The following is a 27,114-nucleotide window of genomic DNA, read 5'->3' on the forward strand; positions in this document are numbered from 1 at the left end:
CGTAAATGCTATGTACATATTAAAGCCCATTATCAAAGAAAAAGTTAGGAATATTCAGGAAATCCTGGTTCACAGCGGCAAGAAGGAAATCGTCGTCGATATTAAAATCTTTTCTGTCTGAGTCCCTCACGCTGGGGAAATCCACTGGATGAATTATATTAGAAAGGGTGGGATCATTTTTTCTTGGAGATTGACTTTCAAAGTTCTCCATATAAGTTGGAGTGAAATCTTGGTTTGACGCATTAGACGATGTGTCGTACAGCGGAGTGTACTTATGTTGACGGAACTTCACCTCATGAGTGTTATGCATGCAATTCATGAGATTCAACAAATCGGTGGTGTCATTGATCTTAGTGTAGAATTGCGGGAACTCCTTTTCGACATGTTCCAAGTGAGCTCTGAGAGCAGGATTTCCGCTAAGGAGATCGTATCCTGTGGTGCTCTCAAAAACCTTGATACAGATTCTCAAGAGAATTCTCACAAGGGTGTCAATAAGATGCAATCTCAAGTAAAGTAACCTAGTCGACGGTTGATTGGCTTGATGACTATAGTGGTTGAAAAAGTTCATCGACAAATCAATGAGCAATTGCAAATCCTTGAAACTGTCTTCATCGTCCGAATGATTGAAGCACTTTGCCAGCAAGTTCATAGCAGCAACAAATGGATAGTATATCATCCAATTCAAACCAAAGAATGGTAAACAGCGCCTATTCACACGTCTCATTATGTGGAGAATAGTACGGGCACTTTCCCACGATAATTTCCTGTAGCAAGTATTTTCATACGGCAAAGCTCCATCATTTGGTTCAATCTGAGAAGGCACCTTGTTGATAGTCATCAACTGATAAAAGAATGTAAGATGGAGTGATAAAAGACTATCATCAGCTCTCGTCATTTTCCTATCCATGAAAAATCTCTCAACGACAGAGTTAAACTGGGGCTCGTAGTAATGTCTTGGGCGATACTCCTCCTTTATCTCGTTCAAGTAGGAGTCCAACTCATTATTCAACAGGCTAACGATGTCTTGAATAGTCTTGAGACTGTCGTACTTAACCGTTGCACTAAAAAGCTGGAAGTAGGAAAATGCTCGAAGTTGGGAAAGCTTGTAAACATAGAAATGCACGTAAATCTCATCCAAAGAGTAACGTTCAGCGCCACATTGTAGCTGCAATTTCTTGACTTCATTTGTTGACAAAAGCGCAGGGACATGCCATGGATCCATTGGTGTCAAAGTCGATACATCCACCATGTTGACCGATGGTGGTTTACCTGTTCTGTGACTGATCTCCACGTCAAAGCATTGTACGGCAGCCCAAAGTCTACCTCTAGCATTTCTCTCCTCTTGAGGTAAGTGCTGGAAAGTCTCGAATCGGTGAAGGCCTATTTCTTGAGCGTATCGCAGCGCCATGCTCACAAAACTGTAGTTGACATCCGTGATAACCCAAGTGGTCTCCAAATGGGTGGCAAGTAACAAAAGGGCTTGAATGGTGACCATGCCCTCACTCACGACACTAATAGTGTGGAAATAAAATACAGAATTTAGGAACATCTCTTCTTGCAATGTCGCGAGCAGTTCAATGGACATGGCTTCGAGCTTCGGGCATTCACTAAGCCCGGGAGATACAACATCAGTGCTCTTCTGGTCAATGGCCACAGAGATCGAAATAGCTAAACTCAAGTTCATAAGCATGAATTCAGAAAACAAAAAGCGGCGCTTCTTCAGTCGGGGAGACAGCTTATTCGCGTAGTACTTGACGAATAACGCTTTCACCTCCTCCACGGGACAGATAAAGTCTGCCAAAGTGATGCAATCGTACTGTCTAAGAAGCTCGAACGTGAGCTGTTTGTCGTGAGGGTACACGCCCTCTTTGAGCTTCTTGACATCCTCCTTGGGGTAGGTCTTCACATCCGTCCAAACACTCAGGAATAGCTGCTTCCAAGCATTGAAATAAAAAAGAAGCGTCTGAAAAGGTGTCACAATATTATGGTCTTCTGGCCTAAGGCGAGACTTGATCCACTCGATACTCTGTGAGCTGAAAAGAAAAACGATTCCCGAGTGCAAACCCTTGTATTGTAAAATGTGGTGCGGTCTTTGTGTCTCTTCAGAGCTCTCGTCAATAGTTTTCGACAAGATCGACTTGGCCTGCTGGAAAAATGTATCTCTGGGGCGTTTCTCAGGCAGCAATGTACTAGCAGTACGTTTGGGAACCAGGCCGTTGATTTGAAAATCCTGAGACTCAACATCCTCATCCTTGAAGCTGGCATCCAGAGAAGGCAGCTCAGAAGATGTAGACAGACCATCGGCACTAGGACGAATATCACGAGAAGGTGAAGGCACTTTCCGAGACTCCATTCCACCCATTCGATCAATCATATTGTGCATGAGCAGCTCGATACGATCGAGTCTATTCTGAAGCATTTCCAGCAGCACCTTAGAGCGTGACTTTCTGGGTTTGTTATTCGGATATTCACACGGTAGACTAAGGTTCTTGCAATGATCACATGGGTTTTTACCATTACACTTTATCTTTTTCTTTCGGCATGTGGCACATGCCTTGGCAACACGATCCCGTTTGCCTTTCTCGACTCCAGTCATTTAGCTCAAAAAAATCGAAATGTCTAAGGTTCTGGATCCGGGTGTGCTTATGTATGTGATGAGTAGATGGCGCAGGCGAGAACGGTGGTGCACGGGTGTGCCAGAAACGAGCCGGCGGGGCCTAAGAATAATGGCTGCAAAGTTTATGCTCACAAAGGCGTGGAGTATATCAAAGGGGTAGTTTTTGGCACACTCAATTAACTCGAGGAATCACAGGCTTAGTAATCACCATCGGAACTTACACCAAGGAGGATCTTATCGTAAGCCCCTCGCCTGTGTATAACTGTTCTTCGGGTGGTGGTGGAACAAAAGGAATGGACCACCATGGGGCAACTTGTGTCCTTACTTGACTCTGTGGTTGCTCAAGAATGCGCCGTTTTTCCGTAATCTGCAATTCTAGAAGTAGCCTCTGTTCATGTGCATACGGCCTGAAACGCATATTGTATTTATTTTTCGGAGCCCGGCAATTTCTTGGACCCGGGTGACAGGGCACATATAATACTCCGAGATCACTCGGCTAAATTGGTGCCGACATTTTGTGCCGACCCGAGAAGTAGAGCGGCCCAGGCAAATGCCCCACTTATGGAGTATCAAAAAATACGTTTGGTAGTTCCCTCATCTGTGCTCTAATAAGCATGTCGATATCCTCGTGAGCAAAGTGGCTAGGGTTCGGAAATGGACTAAGGGATATATTGCCTTCCATCAGACGCAGTGGCATGTCTGGATGAAGTAGCAGCCTTTTGCCGCTGTTGAAAGACGATACTGAAGAGGCGGGTGACTTCTTTGGCTCATCGACAAAAGGCGAGTGGCCTGTGACCCGTGGAATAGTAGAACTAACCGACAGGCGGAAATCTTCTACTGAGCCAAACAACTCTGGAAACATGTCTTTTGCCGATTCGAGGTGTGCATTAAGAGGCGTGTTCCCGGCAAGCACACTAATTCCCGTCTTACGCTCGAAGATTGTAATGACAATGCGTAGAAGAATCTTGAATATCACCAGCGTAAATGAGTATCGCTGGAATTTGCTCATAAGATCACCAGAAATATCAATTCCTCGGCGGTTCAAAAAGTCCATTGACGTCTCCATGAGTAGTATCAAGTCACTGTAAGCATCAGGGGCTTGTGGATTCTTCATGACAGTGGTTGAAAGATGCAAAAAGGCACTGGAGGGAAAGAAGAGTACCCACTCAAAGAAGGAATTGCTAAGATTTGCACTTTCACTGCTCTTCAAAAGATGCGTCATGGTCCTGGCGCTATTAAGCGAGAGATTCCTGTAATACGCTTTCCTGTCCTCGTCTTCATCTTCGAAAGTGAACATCAGAGGGAGTCTGTTGATGAGCATGACATGGTAGAAGTAGGTAAGTCTGACGGCCCAGCTGATTTCATTCTCAACCTTATCTTTATGGTTGAAGATATGGAAGGCTGAGTCGTTGAAGAAGACCGGTTTCATGACATGTGGGAGCCTGTTGGCAGCAGCATGTAGCTGTGCGTTCAATGAATCCAAGTTTCTCAGCAACAGGGCAAAGTTTCTTACATTTGCAGTAGCAGAGAAGAGCAACTCGTAGCTTCGTGATCTGATCAGCAAGACGTCTGAAAAATAGTTGTGAAGCGAGCAAATGAGAGGTGTCTCGGAAGTGGTGATCTCAGTGACATTAATGTCCAAAAGCTCTGGGCTGACATCTGCTCTGTTGATGATGGGAGACTTGCCATTTCTGAAACACACCTCCATATCCATATAGCAGCAAACCCACCATATACGCTTTCTGTGAGAGGCAGTGTCCAAATCCAAATCTTCGTAGCTCTCTATCCGATGAAGACCCATATCCTGAGCATAACGAATAGCCGGCCCTAGAAGCATGTAGTTGACCTCTGGAGAAAACCAGTGGCATTCAAGGTAGCCTGTGAAAAGGAGAATTGCCTCAATTGTATCAATTCCTCCACCAACGACACTGAGCCGATTGTAGTAGTATACAGCATTGGTCATGAGGCTATCTTCTAGGTCCCGTAGACTCTTGTCGGACCACTCGGTGCCGTCATTGACACGTTCCTGTGGTCCAATATTTGTTTCAAAACGCATGAAAATCAGGAACGCCAAGGACACCGTCATCATCAAGAGCTCTGCTGTAGAAAAGCGGTGCCTGCTGTTGTAGTACCGCTCAAACATGGCTCTGATACGCTTGATATCGCCCACACCTTCCATACGGAGAATTGGCGTCATGAACATATCCAAAATGCCAAAGACAAGGGTCGGATTATCCGGAAAAGGTCTGGTCATGAGCTTCAGCTTCTCCTCGGGCTTCAAAGCAGGCGGATCAAGCCACTTGAGGTAAAACGACCACGCCTTACATTGGAACATATGCGGCATGTTGGTCAATGGCTTGATCACGTCCTTTTGTTCGTCACCCACCTGCTGTTCCATCCATTGGATCAGACTCAGGGACACTATGTTGGCAAAAGAGTGGGCGCCAAAGAAAAGCGTCAAATTCTTCAATGGCAAGGCACCACGTCCATCCCGCTTGCCTGTGGCTTCCACACTGGCACTGGGTGTTCTGGTATACTCTACTTCGGAATCGGATCCCGAAGCGTCCAGATCCCGTAGCCTCCGTACTTCGGCCAGACCACCGAGTCGTTCACTGAGATCCAAGATGATCTCCTCAAGCCGCTCCATCCGGGCACTGAGCAGCATCTTCGGATCCTTGTTCATGGTTCTCTGTCTCTTAATCTGTCTCTCAGCATAATGGCACACCTGTTCGTTGGCGGTTCGGCAATTCAGGCACGGGACTTTGCCGTCACATTTGATTTTCTTTCGGCGACACGTGTCACACGCCACACGGATTCGTTTCCGGTCGTCGGACATGGCATTTAGGAAGAAGTGGTAGGAAGAGTTGATATAGGTCTGCACACACCGCGGCTGCAAACCTAAGTCGTACATCGTTCTTGTGGGGTAGGGCCTATTTTTGAAGAATTATTTTTTTAACGGGAATCGAGAGTTTGCTTATTGGTGATTTTTGGTGATTTGTGGGTATGGCGATGAAAGTGGTGGGTCGGTGTAAGGACGTCGTCAGGACGGATTGGGTAAGCTAGAAGAGGACGAAGTGATTCACGAAATGTAGTTTAAATATTGGAACAGTTTACTTATCTGTTAATTGAAAGCTGATATGAACTTTGAGTTTTTCACTTGTCTTTGTGGTGCTGGCTTTCAATGGAATGAAGTGAGACACTGTATCGATAGTAATTATTAACGAAACCAGCCTCCAAATCTCAGTAGTTGCAACAATTGGAGAGCATGTAGAAACACTCTTTAATCGTCCGGCAATCGATTCTATTGCACTATTAATGAGAGTTGGTGCAACATCTAACGTCAGACCTCTTCTTTTCTATATTACAAGGACATCGTACAACGATATTCTAGGCTCAGGCTAGCTTAAGTGATCCCGTTTCAATTCGTTTGAGACATTCATCATCTGACATGGTATGATCAGCAATGATATTTTACGGGAATTAGTTCACTTCTTCAGATACACCATCATGGCTGCGAAATACCACCAAAATGTTTCTTACAACAACGCCTTGACTCAAATCAATCCAGTTTCTCTCATTATTCAAACAAAGTTATGACTTTTCTCGATTGACTTTTCAATCTCCCTAAACTCCCCGGTGACAATATCTCAATGCTCACTTGCCATTTCCTAGGCCTCTGTGGACAAAGAGCCTCTTGCAACGAAAATGAGCCACTTGCAACGAAAATGAGCAAAAAAAGCACTACCCACAAAATTCACCAAATCAAATCTCAAATAAAACCTCGACTAATTCAACCCGCCCGATCTGCTGATTGTGCCTCTCCACATCAACACTACTTCAAGGTGCGACGTGCACAGAGGGTCAAAATTTCCAACAACGACCTAATGGTGTTAAGGAAGCCGATCTTCGCCAACAAGGAAGACGCCAACGCCCGTGAAGCGTTGAAGCTCTATGAAGGCAAGCAGTACAAAAAGGCCTTGAAGCTCGTGGACCAAAACCTCAAGAAGAACCTGTCCCATGGCGAATCGCTCGCTTTGAAAGGTTGTTGCAACTACTTCTTGGGTCACAAGGACGACGCCGAATCCTACATTTTGAAGGCTACGGCCAAAGATTCTGGAAACTACTTGGTCGACCACTTGGCTGGTATTTACTACAGAACTGTGGAAAACTACCCCGAGGCTGCTAAGTGGTTCAAGGCTGCTGTGGACAATGGACTGCCTAACACCATGGTTCAAAGAGACCTTTCGCTTTTGCAATCTCAGGTTCGTGATTTCAAGAATTTGACCACAAGCAGACAGGCGTTTTTGGAGTCCCAGCCGGGCTACAGAGCCAACTGGACCGCTGTGGCTGTTTCTCACCATTTGAACAAGGACTACGATGCTTGTGTGAACACATTGGCCAAGATTGAAAAAATCATCAAGGAGCATCTCCAGGAACAGGACCGCTACGAACAGAGCGAGTGTGTTTTGTACAAAATCAGCGTCATTGCAGAGGCTGGAAACTACGGCAGAGCCTTGGAGGATCTTGAAGCCGACAAGGAGGAAATCAGAGACATGACGTCGTACATGGAGTACAGGGCCCGTTACCTCATGCTTTTGGGCAAACTGAAGGAGGCGTCCGTGGTGTACCGTCAGTTGTTGCAGAGAAACCCTGACGACGTTGGCTACTACAACCTCTTGGAAGCGTGCTTGGGTACGGCCTCTGGACCAATTGAAAAGCGTCTTGAGCTTTACGACAAATTGGCCAAATTTTACCCCAAGAGTGACCCGGCCCAGTACCTTCCCTTGACGTTTTTGCCTGCTTCCCACCCTGAGTTTGAGAGAAGAGCATCGTTGTACGTCTTGACCCAGTTGAAGAGGGGCGTTCCAGCGACCTTCGTAAACGTCAAGCCTCTTTACAAGAACAAGAAGAAATTGGCAATTATTCAAAAAATCGTCGAGACTTTCCTTGCGGAGGAGGTGCCCAAGCTCAACCCTACTGTGTTCGTATGGGCCTCCTACTTCTTGGCCCAGCACTACCTCTACTTGAACAAGTTGGACACCGCCATGGACCACGTTCAAAAAGCCCTTGACCACAGCCCCACCCTTGTGGAATTGTACATTCTCAAGGCCAGAGTCACCAAGCATTTCGGAAAGTTGGAGGAGGCCAAGGATATCATGGAAGAAGGCCGTCTTTTGGATTTGCAAGATAGATTTGTCAACTCCAAGGCTGCCAAGTACCTCTTGAGAGCCAACCATGTCGACAAGGCTGTGGACGTCGTGTCGTTGTTCACCAAGCTAGACGAAAGTGCCGTTAATGGCCTTAAAGACTTGCACACCATGCAAGCCAACTGGGTTTTGGTGGAGAGCGCCGAGGCCTACCAAAGATTATATGAACAGAAGACCGCTCAAATAAGGGCCTTGCCGGAAGATACTCCTCAGGTCGAAATTGCCGAGGCTGTTGACCAGGCTGACATTTACAGAGGTTTGGCATTGAAGCGGTACTTGGCCATCCTCAAGGTTTTCAAGACCTTCAGGCTGGACCAATTCGACTTCCACTCCTACTGCATGAGAAGAGGTACTCCTCGTGATTACATTGACACGTTGAAGTGGGAGGACAAACTTCACTCCACTCCCCTTTACGTTCGTGCCGTTAAAGGCCTCTTCAAGCTCTATTGGGAGATCTACAACGACCACAAGACCCAAAATGGCGACGACAAGGCATCGAAGAAGAAGAACAAGAAGAGCAAACCGCTCAATGTCAAGAAAAAGAGTGAAATGATCGCCAGAGTCGAATCTGAAAAAGACGATGCGGACCCATTGGGCGCCAAGGTGCTCCAGGACCTCAAATCCAGTGATCACCTCTTCAAGGATATGGAAGGTTTTGTCACACAATTGACCAAGGAGGCAGACAACTACAGATTCACGTGGGAGCTTTCGTTTGATTTACATATTGAGGACGCCAAGTACGTGCTTGCCTTGCAAGCGCTCAAGAACTTGGCCAAGCTCGAGACGCCAAAGTCGCCTCAGGTGGTGCTGCGTAAGGAGAGACTTCAGGAGGCTTTGGCCAACGACACTGAAGCCAACGCTGCGATTGTGAAGGTGGTTCAGAAAGGTCTCGAGAGCGCATTTCCTTAAGAGTTGACCCAGGAGTCGACCTGGCCTCTGGCCACCGTGGACGCCAAATTAAGTGTTTGGCGGCCCATGGGGAAATAGCTGACAGTGTACCAGAGAGCCGCAATCAACTGAATCACTGCAAAGATTATAGAAAGTAGAGTCGACTTCAACGACAAACTGGACACCAACGTCAACACAATGGATGTGATGAAGGTAATGCTGAAAAGAATACGCGTAGACGAGCACAAGTGGATAATGTACTCCTTGAAGCCTTGGAGAACACCGAAACTGACCAAGAAGAATATGGAGCCTAGAGACCAAAGCACAGCGAACTTTCTGGGTTTGAGCGAAAGCACAGGGAACAAGAATATGCAAATAAGCCAGCAGGCCATGGAGCCGGCGAAGGTCAATGCAAACAAGAGCATTCTGTCCCATCTCAGCAATTCGAAGTAGCCCGGTTCGGAGGTCACGTAGTTCTCGTCGTCCTCTAGGTACACATTCAGGGACCTAAATGGATTGAGTTTTTGGAGTCTTGTTTTGAAGCCGCTTTGGTTGGGTTCTGTGGCAGGAGGGGGAAGCGGAGCCCCGTCATCCTGAGGAAGGCTGGAGTACTTGTTTCTGAATGACTTGAAGAAGCTCATAGTGCTGGATCAAATGTTTTCGGATGAATGGATTAAGCTGATAGTGTCAAAGGGTCCCTTGAACTGGAATTGTAAGGAGTGGTGAAGATTCAGTGAGTTGGTGATAAAAAGGGTGTAGTTTATAGATGGTCCATGATATCGCCAAGTAGATGCTAAACTGTGCGAACTTGGCAGAGAGAGAATATGGAGAAATACTGTGAATGATCCGAAGTCACCTTTTGAGAATTGTTGATTTCCAGATGGGTATTGGCTTTTTACTGATACATTAGATTCAAAATTGAAATAGTTGACCACCAAGGCTATTCAATGGGCAGTCAGTTGAACCGTAGTGAGACACCATCGAGCCCTATTCTTGTTCTCCTTTCGCAGCCATTCCATTACACCTAACACATGCCAAACACAACCTTCCAAGAGAATTCATATAACCAAAGCATTCTTTCATTACTTTCGCAACAAACGCCTAAATTTTGCTATTTCACAAAATTCTTCTCTTCATCTCGTTTTGTTGACCAATCCACCCAGCCATGCCCGATCATTCACTGTGCAAGTCGCACTTAAACCACCAACTCTTCCACAACCTACACCCATTCTTCTTCACGCCATCATGTCTGTGGTCGACGATAAACAGTTCTTCTCAACATACGCCCAGCTTATACGCTTACTGAGCGATGCTGCTCCTGAGACCTTCCATTCCACCGAGGACTACCATAAATTGACTTCGTTGGGTCCTTCGCTACCCCAACTTCCCAGGGGCTTCCCCAAGGCCACCAAGGCTGCTGGAGAGTCCACGAAGCTCAATTTTAAAAGCATCAAACCACCTTTCAAGTTCACCGCGTCGTTGGACGTGCCGCTTGAACTGACGGTGTTCAACATCAAAAGCGAACTTGTGGAATCGGTAGACACGTTGAAGAACGCTGGAGCGGTGCCAACCAACTTGAAGTTGATGCTCAAAGCAAAGGTGCTTACGGACTCTACGCAGATCAGCTCCGTGGCCAAGGCAAACGAGGAACTCGCCATCACCGTCATGGTGTCTCCACCCACTACATCTACAGAATCCAAGAGCCCCGAACAGCCCGTACCAGCATCTTCTGCTTCTGAGGACCCAGACGAGGCCGTCCTCGAGCCTGTGGTCACAGAGGCCACGTGGACGAAAATCGGCCTGCTTTTGGCCCTCGACATCGGAGCGGAAAGGGCACAAAAGGCAGTGGAGCTGTTCAAGGGCACTCTCTGATTGTTGCATTGGTCATGCTATCATCGTATGCTAGTTCATTGAATATACAGAGGTAGAAAGCCGATGTAGACTACTTCCACCTCCTGGCTAAAAGCTCATTTAGCGTGTGGCCTTCCGGGCGGCCGGCCCGCCTCTCGTGGAGGTAATATGCCGCCACACCAACGCCAACGGCAATGAGCGGGTCGGCGACCCGCAGTATAAGATACTTGTATTCCATGGTGTAGTTTGTCTATGGGTTCTGGATGCCGCAGAATTTAAGCTGGCAGCACGTGATCTCACCACCTCCAAGTCGCCAATTTGCAACCAATTCCAATGGCTGAAATGGAGTTTATGAATATTCTTTTTTGGATCGGGAGGATGCCTCGGGGTATCTGCCCACCCTATCCACGGTGCTTCCGGAACTTGCTCTTCATCTTGCTGCTGAGATGCTTGTTCCATGCCACACCGTTCATGACGGATTTATGGAAACCGTAGACGTCGTGAATCTCAGAGGTGTCGGGTATTTTGAGTGCCTCCCGCTCCATGTCGCTCATTTCGGCCGTCACCATCGCCTTGTTGCGGAGCTTGCTGCGCTGCTGAGCGACAAACTCACGGCATTTGTTGATTTCGTCTTGCGATAAAAAGCCAAAACCGTAGCCGCCGATTTTCTTGAAGCACTTGTCAATGAGAAGATTTGGATCAGTGATGGATTTCGGGAAGCTCTGCATGAATTGGAAAAGCTCGATCTGGTCCAGTTCCAGCGTATCGCCTCGTTTCTCTTCACCCAGAAACTGGGGATGGTCGAGACAGAGACGGAATACCGTGAGGGAGATGCGAAAGATGGTCTTGGAGCCTTCGTACCAGAGAATGTCCCAGATTCTGAGCACGGACTCTATGGGCAAAACGCCAATAAATACAGACATGAACCAGGAGGAGGTGACAAGCGTCACCGGCGGCAAACGGGTCAAGATCTTATCGTCTGAGAGCACGGCTCCTTCGAAGTTCTTGCCTATAATTTGCCATAGCCGTGGGATGTACTCTTTAACACAAAGCATCAAGACACCTTGATCGGTGTGGACGCCTTCGAGATTGGCTGAATGCACTTTGGGGAGGATCCGCTCCGTCATGATCACAAGCATCCAGAAGGACCGCTCCTCGTTCATGAACAAAAGCAAGAGACCTGCCAAAAAATTGAGAGACTGGCAGTAGCCGATTTGTGGCTGGTAATGAGCAAATGCAGTAAGTACACGGCGCAATGATTGGATCCGTTCGGTCTCCACCTTTTCGCTCTGCAAGATCAGCAGGTTGTAGTATATGTTGTCGGGAAACGTTCTGTTGAGATCCCGCTCAATGACTTCCGTGTCCTTGTTGGTGACTCCCTCAGTGTCGGCGACGATCTTCTCGTAGACACCGACGTTTTTGTGGAGTCGTTCTGGGCCTCCAGCGTAGAAGAACCATGCCTCGCCTCGCCACTCGGGCGGAATTCCCTTCCTCACGAGCTTCTTGGCCTTATCGCTTTTGGGAGGAAATCTGCTGGGGCTTTCCGAGGAATAGCCCAATCCGTTGTTCTTGAGTAGAACCTGCCACTTCTTCTTCTGCTGGGCTAGCTGGTCGGCGTAGTCGCCAAACCACAGGTTGTACTGCTCCTTCGAGGAGTCGAAAAACGACAGGTCCTTCTTGAATCCGTACATGTCGAAGTCGCTATGCAATAAGGTGTTCTTGTCTATCTCCAGCACCACCGGTTTAAAGGATATAAGCGGCAGTTTGGACGGTTTCAGCTGAACCTCCTTCACGGGCTCTTCCTGCTGAACCTCCACTGGCTGCGGAAATATGTCTCCGTTTTCCTCCTGGGCCGGAACGTCCTTCAGAACCTTGACATATGAAGTTTCACTCTTCTGGTCCTGAACATCAAAGCCGTCCAAGCCATAGTAGTCTAGCAAGGAGTAGTTGTGGGACACGTCTGTCTCTGAGCGGGGAAGCGGCGAAAGCAACACGTCCTGATGCTCATTGGCTTCGAGAGACGCCATAATGAAGCCACAAGGTGAAGTGGTGAAGTCTATCGGGTTTGAGATATTATGTGTAGGCAGCAAGGCCACCGGTATCGGCAAGGGGAGTTATCAGGAAACGGGAGGTTTGGATTTTTGGGCGGGAAGGGAAGGGAGAGGTGAGAGGTTTTGGATGATTTGTTCTTTTTTGGGATTTAGGTGCTTGTGGTGCTTTTCGATCGGTATGGGTTGTCGTATATCGGTATTTGCAACCATTCTCGCTAGATACGACTACGCATGGTTGTATGGAAGAGGCACGCTTGGTGAGGGAAACCAATTAGGTTTTTTGTTTTTATTGCTGAGCTTTCTACAATTGTCTGATTTTGAAGAATGGCAATGTGATGTGTTCGTCAAGGTGGACCGGAACATGCGGCTGAACCGCTAGAGCTGTGATTTACACTAGATGAGGCAGGCCACTTGCAGTGTGATCTGGGGATTTGATGAAGAGGGAGAATCGAAGCAGAATGAACAGAGTGGGTTACAAATAAATAGCATTAGGTGTCAGTAAACGGGTGTTTGATGGTTACAGGAAGTCTTGAATGGCCATTTGGCACGGCTATGGAGGTGCCACATTGTCACTTCACAATGGGTTGAAGAGGATCAAAAAGATAAAGATTGCATAATCGCTGTCGTGAAATCCATAGTTTGAGATCCTTAAAAACCACATTTGTCATTTACTATATGTATCATTCGGATCACATTTCACATTCACGAGGAGATGCTATTTTTGATCTCGTTCTATTGGATCATTAAAACGGAAATTTCAAGTCTTCCACAATCGACGTTTGCTTCCTATTCGGCGTTTGACTTCTTTGTCGGCTGCTAGACGAGCCGATGGCTTGGCTCATTCTTTTCGCAGCCATTGATGGTTTGCCGAACCCCAGCAGTTGGCTTCACATAACATAGAAAGCAGAGCTGCTTTTTTATGGAAAGCGGCCTTTGGAGTTTGTAAAACCCCTCAAACTGAAAAACCCTTTCTTTCTTCGGTAAACCGTCCTATTCCGTTGCATACGCAATGGGGCTCTTCAACCAACACAGCATGGCCAAATCAGCCTTTACTTCACCATCCGGAAATTATCATGGAAATAAAATTGACAACCCAAAAAACCAAATCTAATATAATACAAGCCAAATTGACAACTGCTGGCCACTTGCTAGATCGTGGACCCTGGGTCAGTGGAGGTACGGGTGTAAGATATCAGGCCTCACCTACTACACCACCTTTGCCAAGACCATCCCAAACACATTCTTTTTGACAGCTATTGAAGCTTTAGATCTTTCATTTCATTCCTCGAGTAATAATCTCGCTAAAATCAGACACCGCCCACAACTATAATGGCAATGTTCTGGCGAAGTAGCGGGTCTCGAAAAGTGTACGATCTGTGCCTTCAGATGGAGCTACCGGAAGGGCTTCTAATAAGTCACGATTTCAGCCAACCTGTCCGATACATACGAAGTGCTGTGTTCCAGCAAAAGTGCTACCAGGGCACGACGCCCATGCTCAACTCAAATGTGAACTTGGTGCTTAACACATTTTCCGAATCGCTTCCTCTAGTTAAGAAGCTGTGGGAGGAATTCACCACGCCGCCTCATAATGGCACGTTTGTATACAGCGTGGTTCCTATCGTTTACTCGATCGCCATCCTGGCCGTCATCACCTGGTTCTTCACCATATTCGTCTTGACAAACTACACCATCAAACCATCCTTCCTACTACAGCTGCTGACGATCCTTTCCTCAGTTTACATGCTAATAACGGTCGTCAAGTCTATTGTCGTGTTGCACAACCAGCAGCGACAGGGATATTTGCACGGTGAAGCTGTTCTCAATGCGGTCAACGATACGCTATATTTGAGCATTATAGACATGATCGTGGTTCTTTCTCTTCTCATCTTGCAGGTTCAAGTTGTGATGAGACTCTTCCTGAGACAAAGCGACAAAAGACTGATATTCTACGTGGGCACCAGCGCTGCAGTTGTTTCTCAGACCCTCTGGGGCATCACCAAATTCCACAACTTCCATGAGGAAGCCGAGGCTGGCAAGATTATTCCCGCTTTGACATACCTCTTCCGTATCGCCATGGGTATGTGTTACGCTGCGATTTTCACAGCCTTCTTGCTTATAAAAATCAAGCAAATCATAGCAAACAGACACATTTGGCTCATCTCGCTCCTTACATTAGTGTTCATCTACGCCCCGGTGGCGTTTTTCATTGCTGATGTCTCCAACACATGGGTGTATGCGCTTTCGGAGATCTTCTCTGTTGTTACCTACGTCATCTGTGTGGTGATTCCGTGGGAGTGGTGTAATAAGTATAATGTCATCCGGAGAATGATGGAGAAGGAAGGCGTTCTTGGACGCCGTTTCTACGAAGATGAGCTCTATGAGCTCGACAGGTTTGAGTTATTCGTAGAAGAAGAAGAAGCACCAGAAACTCCTGGAAGACAGTCCTTCCATGATGACATTTCTAGTGATGAAGATGACGATAATGACGGAGACCGTCCACAAAACCTCCACAGTCAAAGCAGCTCCAGCAACACTTTGGCAAAAGCCACTTCAGGCGAGTTAAGCCTGGGCTTAGAAGAACCCAGCCACTCAAAATTTTACAAATTCGTGAACGGCATGAATAACGCCAAAACTATGTTCCTCGACATTACAGACAAGATCATCGCCACAGGTTTGGCTGTGCCACGCTCTGTAAGTGTGAGTAGCAGCTATGGTCCTGCTCAACAACCTATTGTGGAAAGACTGGCTGAAGCACCCTTGGCACAATTAGAAAGACATGCCAGTGAGAGAAGGAGATCAAGAGAAAGAGCAGCAATGCTGAACTCAAATGGTAGCGGGGAGAGGGTCGACAACTTACGAAGCAACGACAGGAGCGTTTCCTTTGCTGATGCCGAGCAAGCGGGACGGAATCGTCGTGATGTGTTCGTATATTCAACGCGGGACGTTGTTTTAGATTTGGATGAGAGCGACTGATCACTCCTTTTTGTCATGGCCCAACTTGGCAATCTCAAGACACTCATCCTCATAGCCTGAGATATGTATATACTCGACGTCAGCCCCCTCCAACTTGGCCTTGCCGGTGTTGTTTTGGACGAAAGTGTCAGGCTCAAGAACACCCACAAAACAGGTTTTGATGCTGGTGGCTAACACTCTGTCGACACAGGGTAAGTTTCCACTCAAACGGTATGAGCAGGGCTCCATGGTGGTGAACAACTCAGTACCCTTAGGAACGTCTTGAGTGTTGTGCTCCTTGAAGTACTTCTCCAAGGCACACTGCTCTGCGTGGGTGTTGCCAGGTAATTCACGGGAATGACCGGTTGCAAGCACCTCGCCGTCAAGCACCAAAACGGCACCGACATTGAATTGTGTCTGGGTCTCGCCACACTTTTTGGCTTGTTCTATAGCAAGCTCCATGAACTTGCGGTGTGGATTGATGGCCCAGTCTGGGTATGGGGCCGAGTACGACCACAGCTTATCGGAGGCCTCATATTTATAAGCATGAAGCCAGAGATCTAGGTCGTTAGGGCCTGGATCGGTGTGGAGTGGCATCTTACATTCGGGACATTGGTTTTTAGATAGAATTTCACCGTCTTCCTCGGGATGTATCCATGTAGAACACGCCTTGTCCTTACCAACCCTGTCTAGGTTTGCAATGACCTCTGAAGGAGCTCCTACATTGTCTTTGCCCAATTCAGGACCCCACACGAATTCACTCGAGTAGATTGGATCGTTGGCGATAGGATGGCCAATGTACTGAAGATGGACCCTAATTTGGTGGGTTCTTCCGGTTAATGGGTGGCACTTGACGATAGACGTATCAGAAGCCGGATCGTAAGAAACACGCTTGAACTCGGTAGTAGCAGGTTTACCGTTTTCGTGGTCCACAACATTCAATGCATGTTTTGGCGAAGCAGTGTGAAGAGGCTGATCCACCTCAACTGGCTCTACTGGAAACCTGCCCTTCACCCTGGCGATGTACTCTTTCCTGACGTTTCTTTCCCTGATCTGCTTGACAAAAAAATCAGCACCTCGTGCGTTCTTTCCGAGAAACATGAGTCCCAGTGTGAGTCTATCCAAGCGGTTGCATGGATGCACGGTTTTTCCAAACTCGTGCTGGAAGATCTTCGTGATGGTGTTGTAGCGGTAGCGGCCCGTAGGATGCACGGGGATTCCCGAAGGTTTATCAATGGCGATGACGTTGTCGTCTTCAAAAACGATTTTGATCGGTCTCAGCGATACAGCCGGTTCGTGTCTATGGCATCTGTGTGATATGAGATCGCCATTCTTGACGACCAGCTCCAACGTAGTGGGTTTCTTGTTGATAGTGACTTGTCCGCTGGCAATGGCTTTCCTGTAGATTTCTGGATCCTTTTCCCTGAACTCATCGAGAAACACATCCAAGATCTTCCTGTCCCGCCATCTCTGCTTGCAATACGTCAAGTACGTGAAGTAGTACAGCGTTGTTCTTCGAAGCGGGCCTTCTATAACATAAGAGGCTCCCTCTGTCTCCTCCTCGAAAATGGTCTTTCCAGGCTGGGCTTCTGAGTTCACCTTATCCTTGTCGATAGTCTGCTGTTTTACCCGAAACCCGTGATCGTCTCTGAATTTCATGGTTCCACGGGGAGGTCTGGATTTGGCAGGAGGTCCGCTCGGCAGCAGTGCCCTTTTCGCCGACTCTGTCATGTGTCTGATCCAGGAAGTTCGATGGAGATGGAGTCTGACCATGAATTTCGCACTGAGCGTCTGGGGATTTAGAGTGGTTGGGGGACCAAATTGAAGATGGACTTTTTGGGGGTGAAAAGGATATGAGGAGATAGAGATTCGCTTGGAGATTACGGCGATGGTGTTTATTTTGATTTTTATGGTGTGGATGTGGAGATGTCGTTGGGTGCAAATTGAGCACCAGAAGCCGAAGACGGAGCAAGTAGAGAGGCTTAGAGCACTGGATTGACGAAGACTGGCAAGACGAGTGCTTCATATACTTGATAGCTTTAAATATGGGCCTGGAGGTATGCCATTATGTGCCTGCTGAAGCTATAGACCCATGGTACCTGCGACCTTACTACCTCAACAGAAGTAATGCTCTGGTATGAGAGTTGTAATGTTGTGAAGCCAGAGCTCAGACTGAAAATTACTGTAGAATGTGTTGCAAGCTGCTTAACATAAATGTAGGACGAGATTTACGTGAACCTCTTGTGGGCATCATTCACCAAATTCTCGAATTTTGCAATATATAGTTTGTCTGGTAGCCAACTACAAAGTAACAAGGCAGTAAGATGGCTGAGTCAAACGTAGTGGTACACTTATATCAGGAAAGAATAAAATTCATCCAAAGTGAATGACTTCACTGCCCCTGCCCTTCAAAGCATATATGTCAGACCTTCCTCTCATGAACCACATGCCTCAACACACCCACCCTCCTCACTACGTATCCTTTTCAATTTTATTTATTTTTTTGCTTTTTATATATTTTATGTTAGTGGAGCCCGGAAGGCATCAACACTCCTGGAGAACAAGGAAAACGTTTCCCAGGGTCAAGACCTTATTCATGTCTTGAGAAGGCTCTCTGAACCCGCCATTGGTATGCTTCATGCGTCTTCTGAACAGCTGAAACTTAGGCTTGAGAGTTGGAGTTGGAACCGGCAAGGGAGAGGGGGAAGCTCTCTTTGGGCTCTTACGAAGCTCAATGGTTTGCCAGTCGCTAGTAGCCTTGAGGCTTCTGCGACGATTGGTAATCGATTCCTCCTCGTCAGGGGAAATGAACCTGGCATCACTAGGATGGGTTCTGGGGAAGATGGGGAAATGGTTTCGCTGAAGTCGTACTCGTGGAAAGTACCGGGGACTTCAAGAGTTTCGGTCACAGCATCGCTTACAATCGAGTTCATTTGGGAGAAGTCCTCGATGAATTCTGCGGCGTAGGTGGCAGTGTAAACAATGCCTGTGAAAGACTTGTTAATGGCCTTGGAGGCAAGGGAAGCTGTAGCACGGAAAAAGTTGTAGTAGGCGTTCATCTCTGTTGTAGCTAATATGTTTGAATGTGGTGATGAAGAAAGAGAAATGGAGGGAAGATGGGCCTCTATTTATGTTCATCTGGGACTGGGATCCTGCCTCTGAGCTAGGGTAATGGTCATTCGAATTGTGTTGTCATTCATGGATTTCTCGGTTGGGAAAGTCCAGTGAGTCTGAGACATGAATGGAAAGAAGTCTGAACAGAGGAGGCAGTGTTTGAAAAAGAAGAAAGAAGAGGGAAATTGGAAAGGCAATTCAATCAGTCGTGTTACTGACGCACTTGTACGTTGTGTTGCTGAGAAATCCTAGTATCGTCAATGAACATTGTGGATCCAAACACAATGACGGATACTCATGGACGTTGGAATTATCAAACTAATTTTTGATTCCAAATTCTTTATCAAAAGTTCTAGTAGATGAATTCACTACGTAGCATTTTAGATGATGTTTCTGAATTACATATATTACAAGGCACCCTGTGCCGTGTTGTCAACACCAATTACAAAAGACCCTGCTTCTTCAACTCAAGGTAGTCTTTCTCGGGCATGACATTGCCCTCTTCATCCTCAACCTCCACTGCCGTCTCAGCAGCCTTCTCCTCATTTCTTCTCATCTTCTTGAGCTTCTGCCACAACTCATTGGCCTCGTCAATGCTGGAGATGCCGACAAAACTCACCAAAGCCTCGTCATCCACACCAAGGCATTGTAAACCGTGTATATGCTTTGCCAGGTGGAAGTGTTTGTCAAACTGCTGACGACCTTTGTACTTGGTGTTTCCACAGATTTCACAATTGTAGCTCTTGTGAAGACCTTGGAGCTTGTAGAGCCAGAGTGGGATGGGTGTTCCATCTGTGCCAAGAGGAAGATGCTTGGATAGTAGATCATCGTCGTCGTCACTATCCGACTCGTCACTTGAGTCTGTGTCTGTGGCTGTGAACTCCTCCTCTTCCTCGGCCAATGCAGTGTCTTCAATCATGCGCTCACGCTCCGAAGCAGCAGCTCTTCTCTCTATATGGTTGATGGTCTCTTCTATGGTGGGTTTGAGGAGCTTCGCTAGTTGAGCGATTTGTTTCTCTGTGGTGGCACTGGTCGCCTTCTTTGCGGGCTCGTTCTCTTCAAGGGCTTTTTGGTTCTTCTTGTGCTTTTTTCCGTCTAGGTGGCCCTTGTACACGGACTCTTTGGTAAAAAGTTTATCGCAGGCTTTGCAGAAGACCTCGCCTTTATCGTTCGGTTTCCCTTCCTCGAGCTGCTCTTCTCCAGAATCCTCCTCTGTCTCGAGAGGCTTCTCAACTTCATCAAGAGGATGTGTTTTCTTGTAGAAGTCAAGCAAGTACTCGAGAAGCTGGTTGAGGTACCGCTTATACTCATCAGACGTAGTCAGATACGGAAAGTCTGCAAACTTGCGTAGGTAGTCCACATACGTAACCTTCGAAGGAACCAATAATTTGTACTGGTCAAAGAAGAATGACAAATCAACAAACTTGCCAAACTGTTCGACCTCATTGAACTTCAAGCCCAATTGGGGTCTGATATGAGCACCCATTACAGAAAGAAGATGCTTCCGTTTGACCTTATTGGTTTCTGGTTTCCGGTCCTCTTCGGGAGCACTCAGGTACGGTAGAATGCTTGAAAGCACGGTTTTGGCAGACGTCTGCTTATCGCCTCTTTTGTTATCCAAGTCCTTCATGGCATCTAGGAACAGATGGAACTTGAAGTCTGGGTCCTTGAATGCTTTGATTTCCTTCACGAGATCAGTTTTCGAGCTGAGCTGTTCTTTTAGACGTTTGGAGTTACCACTGAAGGTCTCCTCGAAGAACTTGAGCTCGTGCTCCTCGAGAAGCGTTTCTTTATGAGACCGCTTCTTCTTGGTGGCTAGCTTGTGGGACTGGTCGACCCGGCAAGACCCGGCAAGACCCGGATTCTTCCGGAACCGCTGTGCTACAGCCACCTCCAAAGCATCGTTTTCTTCCAAGAGCTGTCTTTGGGCTTCTAGTAGGGACATGCTGTGGATGCCTCAGCAGAGCATCGGTACATAGGCATGACACATCCGTACACCATGCTATAACATATACGGTCCATGATCCAGAAATTCAGACTATCAATAGACTAGCGGGTAGAAGTATTATTTTGACGATTTCAGAAACTACCTTCTCCTTGTGCTCCCAAAATCTCTAGTTGTGGCGCATGGTCTGGTTCCTCCGTACGGCCTGCACAGCTTGCTATCATTCTCCAGATTATCCTCATACTACATCACCATAATGCTGACAGACCAGATCCCCCTCTATCTAAATACATTCAACTTGGCAAAAACGCCGCTTGATCCTGTGGAGTACCTGCTGAGCATTGTCCCCACACTCCCCAAAGAACCAGCACATCTCTATGTGTTTGGATTCCAGGAGTTCTGCACAGTCATGGACGGGTGTTTTGAAGAAACGGCCCGTCTGTTGCTTATCAAGGCTAATGAGGTTGCCATTGAGGCTCTCAAGACGGGATACGGCTATGGTCCTGACGCGCTAAGCTTCACTACCATTGCTTTTCAGCATGTCGGTGCGATCGGCCTATTTGCTATAACGCCGTATCCATCCAAGTTTAGGGATTGCAAGACGGCTACGGCAAGTTGCGGCAACGGCGGCTCGTCTTTAAAAGGCGGTGTTGGTATCAGAGTCAAGTACGTTTACGAGGAGTCAAAGCTGACGGAATTGACCTTCACTAATGCTCATCTTGGGGCTTTTGAAGGGGAGGTCTACTACCAGCGGAGAATTCGAAACATTTGGGCCATCCAGCGGGCTCTAGACTTTGGAGATGGCTACAGCTTTTTGAAGCCCGGATCACATGCCTTCTTCATGGGCGATTTGAATTTCAGAACTCGAAAAGACCCCAAGGACGAGGTACGCAAGCAAGAGGTGTCTCAACCGTTCAATTACACTACTAGTCGCCTTCCCGAAGCGGAAGTGGAGCTGTTGGTGCTCAAATACGATGAACTTACTCAGGGCAAAGCAAACGGCGATTTGTTTTCCGGTTTCACCGAGGGTTGCATTACATTTAAACCTACTTACAAGTACCATCCAGGCATGGCTATCTACAACCAACACCGCTGCCCTCTGTGGTGTGACCGCATTTTTTATCAATCTACATACCGCAAAGAGCAGCCCAACATCCTCGCCTACGATAGCATTGATGAGTACTTGAGGTCCGACCATCGTCCCGTGTACTTGCTGATAACCATTCCAAGGGAGGCACCCGAAAGCATAATCGGCCACAATGGCAACTTGGTCATACTTCCCAGTAACATACCCAATCGTCATTTGTCTCACAACGCTCGCAAGGATATGAGAATTGCAGAGGAGGAAGACATCGTCAGCGGACCAACCATGATGTACATGAAGTGCACTGCCATAGACAAACTCAAGCAGTTATACATCAGAAGAGTGGCTGATAAATCCTTGGGCATTGGCCTTTGGCTTGGAACCACCACAAGAGGCCGGCTCACGCTCTTATTCACCATATACATCGTGTGGTTTTTATTCTATTTGTTTGGTTAATTGCCGAGCTTTTCAAAGACGAAGCCCACATAAAATGCCACAGCTTCCTTTTCGGCGCCCTCCACGCCATACTTTCCGTCCGCACGCTTCATACCGTCGATCAAGTTCTTGTTGAGCTTGCCAAAGTACTTCGGTATCTCCTGGTTGAAGATATCTGTGAAGTTCTTTTTGTACCGCAAGATCAAGCCGAAGTCCTCGCACAACGAACGGAAGTATTCGAATGGCACCACGTACTCGGGCACGTCGTCGACTGCGTCTTTCAAGAAATAGTCGTACCGGTTACCAAAAGGCTCACGGAAAACACCATCCTCTGGAGGATCGTTCTCAAAACGAACATGGTACAAGTCGTTGCCGAATGTGTTTTTCTCGTAAAAGTTTTTGTTGACAATTTTTTCCTTGATGAAGTCGGATGACGGAATCGTTCCGATGAAAGTTCCACCGGGTCTCAATGATCTTGTGATGTTGGTGAGTACAGTACGGACTTTGGACTCCGTCTCCCATGCATAGTGAAATGAAAACTGAACGCTGACACAGTCCACAGGGAACAAGCCGTCCATGATTCCAGGGAAGTTTGGCTCTAGGATCTCGGGTAGCGAGTAGGTAAACAAATCACCTGTAGTAAAGCAAGCCTCGAAGTTGTAGCGCTTAGAATCACGAGACCGCTTAGCCTGGGGGTTCTGGGGAATGAATCTAGCCTTGTTCTGGGAGTATCTAGAAAACGCTTCTTTAACTGAAGCATCCGAAATATCCACGCCAATATACTGGTCCACATGCACAAACTCACACTTATTTAGGTCACCACCTTTACCGCAGCAGAAGTCTAGAAGCACGAGTTGGGCTCCAGGCAGCAGTCTTTTGACATGGTTTCCAAGCAACATGTACTTGATGGCATTATTGAAGTTTCTAAGCTTGTAGATCGGCGACCTCGTTCTGGAGCCCTGCATCCGCAGCTGGAAGGTTCGCTGGTTGTAGTGCTGTCTGACAATGCTGTTGATATCCTTATTTTCCTTATGAGCAATGCTACTCTGAAATGTTCTGTACTCACTCTTCTGGCCTGCTCCTCCCAAAGATGGGACACTTGTGTATGCTGCAACTGCAGGCAGGCCTTCCACAGGAGGTTCTATAGGTTCTCTTTGACTAGGACCTCTGCGGGGATCTTTTTCTGGTTCTGTATCAGCACGTCTCACTACTCGAGCATCTTGAGAGTCTACCTTAGCACCGTACTTCAGATACCTGTCGTCCTTGGAGGCATACTTGGCGTATTTGTCGTATTTGGATGCTGCTGACAGCTCACGTGCCGCTGAAGATCTCCCACCGTATTTATCGTACTTGTTGGCTTCAGAAGGCTGTGCTTTGCTCTTCATCCATGCTGGAAGCTCTTTCTTTGTTTCTTTATAAACAGAGGATGATGCTGGACTAGGTGTTACCGAATTCTCCTTTCGTGAAAGAGACTGGATATAGTCTGGCGTTTCTTCTTGGTGGGCTCTCTTGGGCTCTGGCTCTTCACTGTCAGATTGGCGTTTTTTGTCACCATTTTGTGGGAGTGGGCTCTGGTCTACAGAGCTTCCTCCGTTCTGGGGAGACGCGGGTTTCTCAGTATGCTCAGCCTCTGGGCTGTTGGATCCTTCCATTGAGTAGTAGTAGCAGTTGATGAAGTTGGGTTCTGTGCACCACCATCAACACTTCTGACAGGGTTGTCACCCATTGGCCGGGGATTTAGCGGCAGATATATAATGTAGATATTTCATACCAATTTATGGATGGCGAAGACAGATAATCTCTAATTTTGATATTGGCCACTAGTACAATTGGTTCACATAGTGACTACTTGTGACTACAGTAGCCATGTGCAACATGTTCAATATACCCATGGTGTTCATACTAGTATCTATATCGTCTCTTCGTATCACAAGCGACCTGTTTCTTTCAACAAATCGCCTCGACTTTCATGTATTCTAAAATCTACCTCTTATAGCGCTGGCTTGGGCTCCACGGCAAATCGTATCTTCTCCACGATCGGCTCCAACGCCTCCTTCTTATTAGGCATGTAGTGGCCGCCATCATGCCCGAATTCCGTGGCGTTCTCATACAAAGAAGCCAAGTATTTGGTCCTCAATGGCGGAACAACCCCGTCTTCCCTTCCGTATACGGCAATGACCGTTGTGGGCGAGTCCTTTGGCAATTGGTAATACTTCACGTAGTCCTTGTTCACCGACAGCCTGGCGCTGAAGTCAGCAAGAGACTCATCTTCCGAAAAAGAAGATGTCAGAGATACCGTGAAAGCGAAACCGGAGAAAAGCGCCGCCACCTTGAAAGGCTTGATGCCGTGCAAGTGAACTGAGTTTGCTATTATCGCCGCCATAGCAGCTCCTTGGGAAAATCCCACAATTCCGTCGTAAGGGCCATTCTTCCTGATGTGGTTGATCAAGAACTCGTACGACTCGTCAAAGCGGTCGTAGATTCCGTCGTGGTAGTCGAACCAGCATCTGGCGATACCTTTTTTCTTCAAATACTCAAACTTTTCATTGGCCTCTTTCTCGTCGGTTCCAAGCAGAAACGGAAGGTCCTCCTTCTTTTCAATGAGAATCGGAGCGTCAAGGTATTCCAATTCGTAGCCATACTTTTTGGATAGCGTTTTCCGGAAGCCCGACAGCTTTTCAGCAAACACCTTGCCACTTTGAAAATAGCCTGGTAAGCATAGAAAGCGTGGCATGGTGATGAAGAAGAGTAGGAGATAATCGCACTGTGGGGAAGTGAACCGGAGGTTGAAGTAGCATATGGAAAAGTCACGGGAAAACAGTGATTTTCATAAAGAAGGGTACAATTGATATTGAACGGGGTGCTGTATTAGGATGGTTTTGTCAATGTAATGATTTTGGGAATATGGGGGAAATTTGGTGGAGATATTCACAAGCGTGCTACTACACGCACAGATAGGGAAGTACAGAGAACAATGAATTGGATTCGGTTGGTTTTCAAATTCTTCAAACGAAGTTTATAACCCTGAAAGTAGAGGGATGATATGAAATTTCATGGAGTTATCCGGTTTGAGACAACGTATATCTGCTTTTACATATTTCCTTGATTATCCAAGAATGGCTGCGAAATATTCATGACACACTGATAAAGCAGTACCATCCAAAAATGAAAACCTCTACACATTCACTTCTACGATCCACCAAGAGATATTAATGGCTCTTTGCTCTATAAATTACCGGCCCATGAGAAACGTATTGACGCTCTGTAGAGTGTTTCTGCTGGGATTGACCTTGCGAAGATCCAGAATCTTGCTCAAATGCTGCTTCACCACGTCTTTGTTAATGAGTTGGCCTGTTGATGCCTCCCAGGTCGTCGAGTATCTCTTGCAAAGAAGGCAAAGAGCCACTCCCACGGAGAGGTCCTTTCCTGAACCACACAAGATGGCGATAGAATTGCACCCATCCAATGCATCCATGATCTTGGGAAGAATAGCTCGGAGTTCTTTTGAGCCCTGCTTGCCTTCTGAAAGTTTCGTGTCGAGAACCTTGGTAGTAGCCTTTTCTGGAGCCTCGATTCCATACTCTTGTGAAAGTACCACCACTGCATCATACCCTTTAACCTCCTCATATGCCACTTTTCTGTCTATGATACCCACCGAAATGCCAGTATTTCCCAAAGCCGTTACATTCAATTTCAGCCCACTGTCGCCAACCCGCTCCTTATAAATGCAATTGATCCTCCTGGAAAGCTCCCCATCGGAAAGCCAGCTGTATATGCTGCCGTTCTCATCAACTATCCTGGACTCACCAGTCTCCTTCATCAAATCCCAGAAAACCTTAGCATCAAGCTTGCCATTGCAGACGTCCTTGGTCGCCCAAAGCTCGTGGTCATCTGCAGCGCCTTGAACGTAAGAAAACCCAGCAGTCTCTACAGAAACAGCCAGGGCGGTAACACACACCACCGTGAAGTAGTCCAGTGATCTCGGCACATCCACCGTTTTTTGACCGTACCGTCTCCAAACGGGAACTAACGGTTTTATTTCTCCGAGCCTAGAAACCAACTGCTCCTTCGTGATCAACCCTAGTCTCTTGAGTTCGGCTGCAAACTCGGGTATTTTTCCCACTATGGAGCTGTGTTCGCTTTCCAGAACCATCTCCAATGGCGTCCTGAGCCAATTGTCTTTCTGTATGTCCCAGTCGCTGTCTTGTCCTTCGAACATGATGTAGTTCAACACAGCACACCATATGGGCACTGTTTTCGAGAGAGCATCGGGCATGAGTTTTCCCTTTCTTGTGGAATCCACAATCGCAACACCGCCATTCTTAGCAATCAAAGGAAGAAGGTGAAAATTGAGCCTCCTGAAGGAAAACTTCCACTGGTTCGTGTGTCCATCTGTGGACTTGAAGTAGGCAGTCTCGGCAAGGATCTCTGGTTTCACGTACCAGAGCCCACAGCGTTCATTGGCAACAAGGGGAAACCCACAAGCTGTAAATTTGGAGACGTACTGGGCGTCGAGGAGAATCAGGAAGAACCGATTTCGAAGTGAAAGTGGCTCTCTTCGTAGTTCCTTGAGGGCCTCCTTGTATGTGGACATCCTGGTTTAAGGGTCTTTGATTGGTGGGAATGGAAAGCTGAAGCTTTAATAAATGCAGATTGCTTAGATGATTCCGTCAATGACGAGTACGCGGAGAATTGTGGGAGGTGTGCTTGAAGATGAGGTGTAGATGATCTGAAGATTGGCTGCGAAATCTGTGCCGTAACCACCACGGGTTGGAATTTTCGAACTAAAGTTTGAGTTTCTAGAAGTCGAAATTTACAATATTGTATTAGAGTTTCAGGAATATTCTCTTACAACGGCTTCATCAATGCTTTGGGGCAACACCAGAGAATCAGCCATTAGATCATACTAGGCGCATCTAAAGTGCCATATACTCTAGAGATTCCTACAACTCTCCCCGTTTAGTATGCTA

General features: G+C 47.1%; 14 protein-coding genes across 14 annotated transcripts; 4 read left to right on the plus strand and 10 right to left on the minus strand. All coding sequences in view use genetic code 12, as the record gives it.

Annotated features, from left to right (window-relative positions):
• Positions 1-19: 19 nt before the first annotated feature.
• CXQ87_005089 (fungal specific transcription factor domain-containing protein) lies at positions 20-2,419 on the minus strand (the record flags this gene model as incomplete). Its single annotated transcript, XM_025483518.1, has 1 exon — positions 20-2,419. One exon carries the CDS (start codon positions 2,417-2,419, stop codon positions 20-22), a length of 2,400 nt encoding a protein of 799 aa, XP_025335753.1.
• Positions 2,420-3,176: 757 nt separating this feature from the next.
• Positions 3,177-5,453, minus strand: CXQ87_005090 (Zn(II)2Cys6 transcription factor; the record flags this gene model as incomplete). The annotated part of the gene is made up of 1 exon (XM_025483519.1): positions 3,177-5,453. The coding sequence occupies one exon, from the start codon at positions 5,451-5,453 to the stop codon at positions 3,177-3,179; it is 2,277 nt and encodes a 758-aa protein (XP_025335754.1).
• A 1,048-nt stretch (positions 5,454-6,501) lies between these two features.
• Positions 6,502-8,675, plus strand: CXQ87_005091 (peptide alpha-N-acetyltransferase complex A subunit; the record flags this gene model as incomplete). The annotated part of the gene is made up of 2 exons (XM_025483520.1): positions 6,502-8,625; positions 8,646-8,675. The coding sequence occupies 2 exons, from the start codon at positions 6,502-6,504 to the stop codon at positions 8,673-8,675; spliced, it is 2,154 nt and encodes a 717-aa protein (XP_025335755.1).
• Positions 8,676-8,729: 54 nt separating this feature from the next.
• CXQ87_005092 (uncharacterized protein) lies at positions 8,730-9,353 on the minus strand (the record flags this gene model as incomplete). The annotated part of the gene is made up of 1 exon (XM_025483521.1): positions 8,730-9,353. One exon carries the CDS (start codon positions 9,351-9,353, stop codon positions 8,730-8,732), a length of 624 nt encoding a protein of 207 aa, XP_025335756.1.
• Positions 9,354-9,957: 604 nt separating this feature from the next.
• Positions 9,958-10,584, plus strand: CXQ87_005093 (uncharacterized protein; the record flags this gene model as incomplete). Its single annotated transcript, XM_025483522.1, has 1 exon — positions 9,958-10,584. The coding sequence occupies one exon, from the start codon at positions 9,958-9,960 to the stop codon at positions 10,582-10,584; it is 627 nt and encodes a 208-aa protein (XP_025335757.1).
• Positions 10,585-10,964: 380 nt separating this feature from the next.
• CXQ87_005094 (Rab GTPase-activating protein) lies at positions 10,965-12,590 on the minus strand (the record flags this gene model as incomplete). Its single annotated transcript, XM_025483523.1, has 1 exon — positions 10,965-12,590. The coding sequence occupies one exon, from the start codon at positions 12,588-12,590 to the stop codon at positions 10,965-10,967; it is 1,626 nt and encodes a 541-aa protein (XP_025335758.1).
• A 1,515-nt stretch (positions 12,591-14,105) lies between these two features.
• Positions 14,106-15,448, plus strand: RIM21 (Rim21p; the record flags this gene model as incomplete). The annotated part of the gene is made up of 2 exons (XM_025483524.1): positions 14,106-15,327; positions 15,402-15,448. The coding sequence occupies 2 exons, from the start codon at positions 14,106-14,108 to the stop codon at positions 15,446-15,448; spliced, it is 1,269 nt and encodes a 422-aa protein (XP_025335759.1).
• A 139-nt stretch (positions 15,449-15,587) lies between these two features.
• Positions 15,588-17,225, minus strand: CXQ87_005096 (bifunctional DRAP deaminase/tRNA pseudouridine synthase; the record flags this gene model as incomplete). Its single annotated transcript, XM_025483525.1, has 1 exon — positions 15,588-17,225. One exon carries the CDS (start codon positions 17,223-17,225, stop codon positions 15,588-15,590), a length of 1,638 nt encoding a protein of 545 aa, XP_025335760.1.
• An 885-nt stretch (positions 17,226-18,110) lies between these two features.
• Positions 18,111-18,625, minus strand: CXQ87_005097 (uncharacterized protein; the record flags this gene model as incomplete). Its single annotated transcript, XM_025483526.1, has 2 exons — positions 18,111-18,399; positions 18,438-18,625. 2 exons carry the CDS (start codon positions 18,623-18,625, stop codon positions 18,111-18,113), a joined length of 477 nt encoding a protein of 158 aa, XP_025335761.1.
• A 497-nt stretch (positions 18,626-19,122) lies between these two features.
• CXQ87_005098 (SF3a splicing factor complex subunit) lies at positions 19,123-20,625 on the minus strand (the record flags this gene model as incomplete). The annotated part of the gene is made up of 1 exon (XM_025483527.1): positions 19,123-20,625. The coding sequence occupies one exon, from the start codon at positions 20,623-20,625 to the stop codon at positions 19,123-19,125; it is 1,503 nt and encodes a 500-aa protein (XP_025335762.1).
• Positions 20,626-20,881: 256 nt separating this feature from the next.
• On the plus strand, positions 20,882-22,059 carry CXQ87_005099 (phosphoinositide 5-phosphatase; the record flags this gene model as incomplete). The annotated part of the gene is made up of 2 exons (XM_025483528.1): positions 20,882-22,008; positions 22,053-22,059. The coding sequence occupies 2 exons, from the start codon at positions 20,882-20,884 to the stop codon at positions 22,057-22,059; spliced, it is 1,134 nt and encodes a 377-aa protein (XP_025335763.1).
• Positions 22,060-22,161: 102 nt separating this feature from the next.
• On the minus strand, positions 22,162-23,796 carry ABD1 (mRNA (guanine-N7)-methyltransferase; the record flags this gene model as incomplete). Its single annotated transcript, XM_025483529.1, has 1 exon — positions 22,162-23,796. The coding sequence occupies one exon, from the start codon at positions 23,794-23,796 to the stop codon at positions 22,162-22,164; it is 1,635 nt and encodes a 544-aa protein (XP_025335764.1).
• Positions 23,797-24,134: 338 nt separating this feature from the next.
• CXQ87_005101 (putative serine hydrolase) lies at positions 24,135-24,878 on the minus strand (the record flags this gene model as incomplete). The annotated part of the gene is made up of 1 exon (XM_025483530.1): positions 24,135-24,878. One exon carries the CDS (start codon positions 24,876-24,878, stop codon positions 24,135-24,137), a length of 744 nt encoding a protein of 247 aa, XP_025335765.1.
• Positions 24,879-25,376: 498 nt separating this feature from the next.
• RIT1 (tRNA A64-2'-O-ribosylphosphate transferase) lies at positions 25,377-26,738 on the minus strand (the record flags this gene model as incomplete). The annotated part of the gene is made up of 1 exon (XM_025483531.1): positions 25,377-26,738. One exon carries the CDS (start codon positions 26,736-26,738, stop codon positions 25,377-25,379), a length of 1,362 nt encoding a protein of 453 aa, XP_025335766.1.
• Between the last annotated feature and the right edge of the window lie 376 nt (positions 26,739-27,114).

This window comes from Candidozyma duobushaemuli (genome assembly GCF_002926085.2).
Source record: "Candidozyma duobushaemuli strain B09383 chromosome Unknown G_B09383, whole genome shotgun sequence".
NCBI lineage: Eukaryota > Fungi > Ascomycota > Pichiomycetes > Serinales > Metschnikowiaceae > Candidozyma > Candidozyma duobushaemuli.